This window comes from Sarcophilus harrisii, chromosome 5, assembly GCF_902635505.1.
Source record: "Sarcophilus harrisii chromosome 5, mSarHar1.11, whole genome shotgun sequence".
NCBI classification, from domain to species: domain Eukaryota; kingdom Metazoa; phylum Chordata; class Mammalia; order Dasyuromorphia; family Dasyuridae; genus Sarcophilus; species Sarcophilus harrisii.
In genome coordinates this window covers 264,059,026-264,068,142 of record NC_045430.1, presented here as the reverse complement: position 1 = coordinate 264,068,142, position 9,117 = coordinate 264,059,026, and the positions used below count along the sequence as shown (strand labels likewise).

The window sequence follows — 9,117 nt, the reverse complement described above, 5'->3', positions numbered from 1 at the left end:
CACTTCAAGGGAGAACAGATTAAAAGGGTGCAGGGAGAGGGAGAAAGTGGCTCAGGCGTGGAAAGGAAAGAAATCCATTCGCCCGAACAGTGGGAAGGCCTTCCCCTCCAGAACTCTGAGAAACAACAGCCTGACCTTGCGCTCTGTGGCCCGCACCAATATTTCTGGTGAAAGGGAGCAACCTGGAGAGTCTAGTCCTACATCCCTTTCCCCCTCGACTTCGCTCCGATTGCTCTATCCCTTCGCTTTCAAGAATTGCTGCAGCCAGAATTTGTCTCCCCCTCCTCCTCCTCTTCCTTCCCCTTGTCCTCCTCCCCCTCCTGCTTGTCCTCCTCCCCCTCCTTCTTCTCCTCCTCCTCTTCCTCCCCTTTGTGGAGTCAGCTAGCTCTCTCCGTCAACCTGATCTCTCTTTAGTGTAATGCCCTAGGAAGCCAGGACGTCTCCGTAGTCCCTTGAATCCATACTAGGGGCGCTCTGAAGGATTCCCAAGACTAGGGGAACAGTCGCTTGGAATGGACCCCCACCCCTAGGCGCGCGAGCTCCTGCAGACCCTCGTTAGTTTGCTCGATTTTTGAACCTCATCCTTCCCTCCCTTGAGCTCCTGTTCTGCCCTTAGAACCTAAGCGACCAAGAAAACTCCGGGCTGCTTCTCGCCGCAGGAGCTGGTTTCCAAGAGATGGAAGGAAAGAAAAAGAAAGTCACAGGTGACTTGTTCCAATTAGTAAACGTCTAATTAAATTAGTGTCAGATTAAAGCAGCCAATAGGGCCGGCCTTTATCGGGGAGAGGGGGCGGGGGGGAGAGATGCCAGGAAACGAAGCCCCTCCCCAGCCTCGCCTATATAAAGTTGGAGGTGGCGGCCGGCGGACTGGCTTCTAGTTGGCTCTCGAGCCAACTTTCGCTGGAAGATAGCCGGGAGAGGAGCGAAAGAGGGGTGGTGGACAGGTGGGGGAGCAAAGCGGGCGCTTCCTCCGGGTCCGAGGCTGCCGTTGCCCTCGAGCAGCCTCCTTTAGGACCGACCTTCCGAGAAGGGAAAGGACTTGAGTTGGTCCTTTAAGTTTCCACTCGCTGCCTTCGATTATTGTCTGAGGGAAAGGAGCGCTGCGTGCGGGGGCTCGCTGGTGCCCGGCGGCCGGTGGCAAGGGGGCCGGAGGGGCAGGAGCCAGGAAGGGGAGCTGCTGGTCTTCTCGGAAGAGGGCGCTGCCTTCCCTCCAGTCTCGGCGAGGCTCTCGGAGGCTAAGGGAGAAGCCCAAGCGTCTGGGTCGCCTTCAGCGCCGGGGCGGAGAATGCAGTTGGGAGAACCGCTCCTAGCGAGCGCTGTCCACTTGCCCAGCGCTCACTTCTACCCTCTGGACAGCGGGAGCGCGAGCGGCGGCGGCGGCGGCGGCGGCGGACCCCACCACGGCGCCGGCTCCCCGGCGCAGAGGCTGGACCCGGACAAAGGGCAGAAAAAGTTCCGAGCCGGCCTCGCGTGCGAAGCCGCGCGGGAGGCCGCCTCGTCCGGCGCCGGGGCCGCGCCTCCAGGTATGCTGAGCGACGCGGACGCCGCGGACACCTTCTCCAGCGCCGCCGCCGTAGCCAAGGCCGGAGCCCCGGACGGCCGCAAAGGCTCTCCGTGCGGGGACGAGGAGCTGCCCTCGGCCGCGGCGGCGGCGGCGGCGGCGGCGGCCGCCGCGGCTGCGGCCGCCGCGCGCTACCCCATGGACAGCCTGAGCCCGGACCGCTACTACCTGCAGTCACCGGGGCCGCCGCAGGGCGCCGAGCTGGCCGCGCCCTGCTCCCTCTTCCCCTACCCGGCGGCGGCGGCGGCGGCGGCGGCGGCCCAGCACAGCTCCGTGTACCCGGCCCCCAACGGCGCCCGCTACCCCTACGGCTCCATGCTGCCCCCCGGAGGCTTCTCGGCTGCCGTGTGCTCTCCCGGGAGGGCGCAGTTCGGCCCCGGCGGCCCGGGCGGCCCGGGCGGCGGCGGGCCGGGCGGCGGGCCCGGCGGCTATCAGTACGGTCAGAGCGGCCCCGGCGCGCTCTATGGCCCCTACCCGGGGGCAGCCGCGGCCTCGGGCTCGTGCGGCGGCCTCGGCGGTCTCGGGGTGCCGACCACTGGCCTGCGCGCCCAGGTCTACCTCTGCAATCGGCCCCTGTGGCTCAAGTTTCACCGGCACCAGACGGAGATGATCATCACGAAGCAGGGCAGGTGAGTGCCCAGGGTCCTTAGGAAGTGTCTCCGGGGAGGCCGGGCTGCGCACCTTAGTACCGCTTGCCTTCTGGGGGCTTCGGGGAAGCGACGAGTAAAAACCTTCCGGCCGTTGTGCGCTGGGCTCCTGCAGCCTCCCAGCTCCATCCCTTTCCCGACTCCCACTCCCTTCCCTGACTTCCATCCCCAGTGTGCTCGGGACTAAATGGGCACCTCAGCTCCAGTCCTAGCCCTTTGGCAGGTGACTGGGCAAAAAGGAAAACTCAGGGAGTTCACTCCCTGTCCCCTAAGTCCTCCCTGTGGCTGCAGCGGGTGGAGGTGTTCAAGGAACCAAACATTAAGGAGAGCCAAGACCCCCCAACCGCACTGCTCCCACTCTCCCTCCCCCCCCTCCCTTCCCTGTAGGTAGTTCCTCTTCCACGGCTGGAAGCACGACGGTTTAGGGCTTGTCTCCCACCTTGGCGGGGTGGAAAAGGAAGCTGGGGACTCTGTGCAGCCCCAGGATGCGTTTGTGAAGTCGCCTCGCTCGGGGCCCATTTTGTCGAAGGCCCTTCCCAGTGATCGTATCCTGAGCCGTTGTCACCCCAGCCACCCCAGAAAAAAAACAAACAAACCCAGAGCCACAGCATCCCTGTCCCAACCGGGATGGCCCGCTATTCTCTCTAGAGCCTATGAGATGCCAGAGGCCCAAGTGGTCAAAGGGGATCCTGGGCCCTTCCCTGAATGATATCTTGGAAACAGGGACTTAGATGACAGTCCTGGAAGAAATCTGCTCCCAGATTTTGACTGCTGGTGGTGAAGAAGCTAGTCGAGTAAGGAAACAACAATTCTGCCTCGGGCTAATAGCGAATAGTTTGTGGTTCCAAAATTTTGTAAGGTTTGCAAAAGCACTTTGTCACACCAGACTATCGAGATAAAGTGTATCATTAGTCCCAATATGCAGATGAGAAAAGTAAGGTTCAGAGAGAGGATTTACCTATTATCACCCACAGATAATAAGATCTGTGGTGGGTTGATATTCAGGTTTTCCTGACACCTAACTCCAAACTCCAATGCTCTATTTACTACACGTTTCCCGTCTTTCTTTTTTTCTTTTCCTTCCTTCCTTCCTTCCTTCCTTCCTTCTTTCCTTCCTTCCTTCCTTCCTTCCTTCCTTCCTTCCTTCCTTCCTTCCTTCCTTCCTTCCTTCCTTCCTTCCTTTCTTTCTTTCTTTCTTTCTTTCTTTCTTTCTCTCTCTCTCTCTCTCTCTCTCTCTCTCTCTCTCTCTCCCCCTCCTTCCCTTCCTTCATCCATTTCTTTCTTTCTCGATTTCCTTCTTGATTTCTTTTCTTTTCTACTTCCCTATAAATAAATCTAGATGTGAGTTCCCTATATTATCCTGACCTCTCCCTTCCCTCCTGCCTCCTCTCCCCTCCCCTCTCCTCCCCATGCATACATACACAAGGGCAGTTTCTGCTTCTTATCTTCCCCAAGTCCCAGGGGTCAAGCTTGATAGGAATAAAATCAGATTGTCTCCTGCCTCCTGGGAAGGGAAGGCCAGAATTTGGGAGTGAATTTCTCTGTTCCCTTTTGGTTTCTGGCTTGGTGGCAACATTGTGCTTAAAGTTCACCCTTTCTTCTTTTTTACACAGGAGGATGTTTCCTTTCCTAAGCTTCAACATTAATGGACTCAATCCCACAGCCCACTACAATGTGTTTGTGGAGGTGGTGCTGGCCGACCCCAACCACTGGCGATTTCAAGGGGGCAAATGGGTGACTTGTGGCAAGGCTGACAACAACATGCAGGGTGAATAAATTAGTGGGGAAAGTAAACTGGGGAAGGGGTGATCACAAAAGACTGAAGTTTCTTTGGTATATATTTACATAATTCCCATTTCTTATGATTGTGGAACGTTAGAACTGAAAGAGGCTCTTGAGCTCATCTAATTAAACCCACTCATTTTACAGATTAAAAAAAAAATGAAGCCAAGAGAGGGGAATTGGTAGACTCAAGGCAATATAGCTGTCAAATCACTGACTCTTCTGACTCCAAGTCCAATGCTTTCTCCCTAATATAACTGTTTAGTTGTATATCCTTTTTTCAACATTTTTTTCTTGAAGCCTAATGGTCCAAAGTTGTGTGTATATGTTAGGAACAGGCGGAAGAAACTATGTCCATTTTATTTTCTTCTATTTTCAATATATACAAAAGATCAAAGAGCAAAATCTGTTGTTTTTTAATAGATTCAATCTTTCTGTTTCTAAATGACAATCTGATGGGACAAAAGTCACAAGAGACCAAACCTGCTCTTTGCAAGTACTGATCGATATCCAACTTTTAAAAATGAAACCATAAAAGAAGCATGTTTAACTGCTTAAGATGGAAGACAATTTCAGCATGAGAAAAGCTAATCTAAATTCCAAAGGATAGAGGCAGATATCGAGGCTACATCCCCTCCCCCCCCCAAAAAAAGAAGTGAGATTTTTTTTAATTCTCCCTAAAAGTGGACCTCTATAAGATATCCACAAGTATAGTCCAGTATTTGGACATTTAGACTTTAGTACTTGTATTTGAGTTTGGTATGAGTTTTTGGCTAATACTTTTGTCCAAAAAATTTTGAAAGCAAAGCTCAAAAAATGATAGAGTGGAAAGGATGTCCCTATTTCTGGACACAGTGAAGAATCAGAGGGCAAGAATCCTGACAGCTCATTTTATAAAGCCCTTTCAGGCGTACAAAACATTTTTTATGTTTCTAGTCCTTATGACCCACCCTGAAACTCCAGGAGCCCTGGAGACTAGAGTTGTATCTTACTTTTATCTTTCTATATTCTTTCTTTTTTAGGCAACAAAATGTATGTTCACCCCGAGTCTCCCAACACTGGCTCTCACTGGATGAGACAGGAAATCTCCTTTGGGAAACTGAAACTTACCAATAACAAAGGCGCTAATAACAACAACACCCAGGTAATGTGCCCTAAGATTCCCTAGATTCAACCTTGGAAGTGGAGAAACTTTTTGGGTCAAGAATCTTGAACTCTCACCCTAAAATATTCCTCTAAATTATGACCAATTCGAATTTCTTTTCTCTCAACTTCCTGTCCCAAACTCAGCAACCCACCCCACACCATCTCTTACTGAATTGTTGATGCTGTTAGGTCCAAAGCTTACTATTGTAGTAGGACATTGGAGATAATGTCTCCCGCTGGGCAGAAACCTCTCTTGCCAAACCCCCTGGAAAGTTTTGAATCTTGTTGCTAATACCATCCTGAAGCCAATACCTGGTGGTGCTGGGAAATGTGTCACGCTAAGTACTTGATGGTTACCATCAGGCCTTTAAAAAAAAAAGGAATTTTAGGACTATTGTATTAGGGGGAAAGACCCAGTGCTTGAAGACCCAGTGCTTACAGACACACATTAATTAAAGCCTTTGAACAACTGCCTGTGTCTGAATCTCTAAAATGTCTTTCTAGATTATGGTTATTCTTTTTCCCATTCCCAGATGATCGTTCTACAGTCTCTTCACAAGTACCAACCTCGGCTTCACATCGTAGAAGTGACTGAGGATGGTGTAGAAGATCTTAATGATTCCTCCAAGACTCAGACATTCACTTTCTCTGAGACCCAGTTCATTGCTGTGACTGCTTATCAAAACACTGATGTGAGTCAGCCCCAAAGACTGAAGACCCTCTTTAGCAGTGAGCCTATGTTCAGCCCCCCAAAAGTGCTCAATATTTCTCTCTTTTTTTTTCCTCCTCTAGATCACCCAGCTGAAGATCGACCATAATCCATTTGCAAAAGGTTTCAGGGACAACTATGATTCGTAAGTGGAGCTTTATTCATCTTTAAAGTCATAGTGCACAGGTTTTGAGCTAGAAAAGCTCTCTGAGGTCACCCAGACCCCAACCCCACATTTTACAGCCCCAGAGAAATAAGATGACTTGGCTAAGGGTTGCATAAGGAGTAAGTAGCAGACTCAGAATTTGCAGTCAGATTCTCAAACTTCAAATCTGGGTCTCCTTCCTAGCACAACTCGGCCCAAGAATGCCTCGTACAAACACCTTCATCCCAAAATCGTTAGGGTTTTATTTTGTTGCTTTTTATTTTGCTGTGTTTTACATTGGCTGCTACTTGGTTTCCTTTAAACACTTTCCTCAAAAGGTTTTTTTAGAAACTTACATACTTTTTTAAAAAGTGAAATTGGCTTAAAATATATGGCCAGTCTCCAGACAGGGGGAGAGATGGTAATTTAAGGTCCACCTGTTCTAACCCCTTCTTAACGGAACTGTTAGAGCCTCATCATCAATATCTGGAGGGGAAAGATGCCAGGGTGGGGCCGGAAAAGAAACGATGAGACCAAAGAGCTAGACCCGTGACCACCTCGGGCTGACCAGGGAGCCACTGCCAAGCTGAAGTTCTAGAAGGCACCGTCCCTGAAACCTCCCTTCCCCCCTCCCCCCACCCCAAGCCTCTTTCAGTTCTGGGAAGTGGAGTGGTCAGGAGTGATGATAGGTTTGGGGTTTTTTTTTTAAGTGTTTCTCTTTATGTTGTAGCATGTACACCGCTTCCGAAAATGACAGGTTAACTCCATCTCCCACGGATTCTCCTAGATCCCATCAGATTGTACCAGGAGGTCGCTACGGAGTTCAGTCCTTCTTTCCGGAGCCCTTCGTCAACACTTTACCTCAAGCGAGATATTATAACAGCGAGAGAACCGTCCCACAAACCAATGGTCTCCTTTCCCCCCAGCAAAGTGAAGAGGTCTCCAACCCTCCTCAGAGATGGCTCGTGACTCCTGTGCAGCAACCCGGAGGCAACAAACTGGATATAAGTTCCTACGAGTCAGAGTACCCTTCTAGCACCTTGCTGCCCTATAGCATTAAATCCCTGCCCCTCCAGACGTCCCACGCCCTGGGCTATTACCCTGACCCATCCTTCCCTGCAATGGCAGGCTGGGGAGGCCGAGGCTCTTACCAGAGAAAGATGGCAGCTGGGTTGCCATGGACAGCCAGAACCAGCCCTCCTGGTTTCTCTGAAGATCAGCTCTCCAAAGAGAAAATCAAAGAAGAAATTAGCTCTTCCTGGATAGAGACCCCTCCTTCTATAAAGTCTCTAGATTCAAACGATTCTGGGGTGTATACCAGTGCTTGCAAGAGAAGGCGGCTCTCTCCCAGCACCTCCAGCAACGAAAATTCCCCATCGATAAAGTGTGAGGACATAAATGCAGAAGACTATAGCAAAGACACTTCGAAAGGCATGGGCTACTATGCCTTCTATACAAGTCCCTAAAGCATGACGTTACTCCTGTAAAATTGACCAGTTTTTAAGGTGGACTTGGTGTGTGTGGTTGGGGTTTTTGTTTGTTCGTTTTCGGTTTTGTTTTGTTTTGTTTTTGCCTAGGTTGCCAAAAAGACTTTTGCCTCCCACCTCGAAGCATATCGTGTGGTGCAATTCTTTATAGAAGGTGCCAAAGCTTTTTGATTGCTGCAGGTAATGGGAACCAACCTAGTAGCTTATTTTTTTAAGTGTCATCAATTAATGGCGTATACGGATTTTACATTTTAACTCTCAAAGAGAGCAAGGTTCTGCTTTTAACCACGTGACATATTTATTGGGGACACTAAACCTTCAGTGAGGTAGACTTTGGGGTCTGTGAGATTGAGAAGTGGAGATGGACTGCTGGGAATCAACTCGCAGTCAGCCCTCATTTCTCTTTCAAAATCTCCAAACAAAGCAGAGCAGCAGAGAGTGTGCCAGAGGCTTTCTAAGTCTGAAGGGGCAGAGCTGCACCTCCTGATTCCACTGAGTCTTTGGCAGAGCAGAGCTGCCTTTCCCCTGGATGATGAGATCCAGGGCCTGGCAGAGGAGCAGCCCCTTTTTGTAAAGGTGCAAGTGGAACCGAAGGCTTTCTCCTCTTGCTCTCAGGCCCCCAGAGCTAGTCTGGTTTGCCTCAGCACACGCCTGCCCAACTTAAGAAAAGCTAAAGCCGTTCTGTTGTTGGCATTAAAAGAGCCCTGTGAGAGAGGAGGAGGTCACCAAAACTAGAGAATTAAAAGTGTACAGTTGTGTGTGTCTAGGTACACTGTAGAATACTGTGGAATATCTTGTCCAAATAGTCTACATAGGAGTCCTGCTAAGATCATGTAAACTTGGTGCTTTGGCCTTGTCAAAGATTATCAAAATACTGGAGGCAAGAGGCCTGATTTTGGAGGGGAGTGGGGTTCGATGCCCCCCTCTTTTAAGTACTTGGGAAAAATAATCAACCTGATTACTTTGTAGGTAGGAAAGAATGTATTTTTCAGCTCCCCTGTACTAACTTGAAGATGTGTTTAAAAATAACAACAAACAAAACTTCGATTTCACCTTTTTCCCCCTTCTTGGTGATGCTATCCATTTCAAAGCCAGTGCACCAGTTTATGAAGGCTTTTTAGAGATCTTGGGTTTTGTATGTACAGTCATGGTCATTTTTAATAAATGTGGTGCATTAGGGGGAATGGAGCGGACTCTTTGTTCTGTATGTATGCATAATTTTTTTTTTCCCCCAGAGGTGAGGATCTATCTTGAGCTCCTAGGGTTCTTTGGGAGGAGGCGGTTCTCAGTCTCTCTCCCTTTCCTCCAGCATGAGCCTAGGTGGTTCTCCCAGGCTATTGGACAGCGTACTATTGCTTGTTTGCTCAAGCTTTTGTTTTTCTGTAGATCTCAGATTGGGGATGATTTCCTCTCTCTCACTTGAGGCCGGAAGGGGAAGGGGAAGGGGGAGGTGGGAATGGGACGAAGAGGGGAAGAAGAGAAGGAGGAGGAATAACGCTTTCCAGGTCCTGCTGGGAGGACAAAGACCTTGGACCCCCAAGGCTTAGAGCATGCTCTTCCGGGGGGCAGCTGCAGTGGTTGAGGAATGAAAGGTGGAGGAGGGGGAGGGAAGACAAGGTTGGACTTGTGAAAACTGTATT

At 50.2% G+C, this 9,117-nt stretch overlaps 1 protein-coding gene across 2 annotated transcripts; it reads left to right on the top strand.

The window, feature by feature from the left end:
• The first annotated feature begins 1,101 nt into the window (after positions 1-1,101).
• On the top strand, positions 1,102-8,655 carry EOMES (eomesodermin). Of its 2 annotated transcripts, none has more exons than XM_023505190.2 (6): positions 1,102-2,190; positions 3,822-3,976; positions 5,013-5,134; positions 5,670-5,828; positions 5,929-5,990; positions 6,778-8,655. In XM_023505190.2, the coding sequence occupies exons 1-6, from the start codon at positions 1,286-1,288 to the stop codon at positions 7,454-7,456; spliced, it is 2,082 nt and encodes a 693-aa protein (XP_023360958.2). In that variant the 5' UTR covers positions 1,102-1,285; the 3' UTR covers positions 7,457-8,655. The 2 variants fall into 2 exon arrangements, with proteins under 2 accessions (XP_023360958.2, XP_012406831.2); XM_012551377.3 differs by having other exon boundaries at positions 1,105-2,190; positions 6,721-8,655.
• The last annotated feature ends 462 nt before the right edge of the window (positions 8,656-9,117 follow it).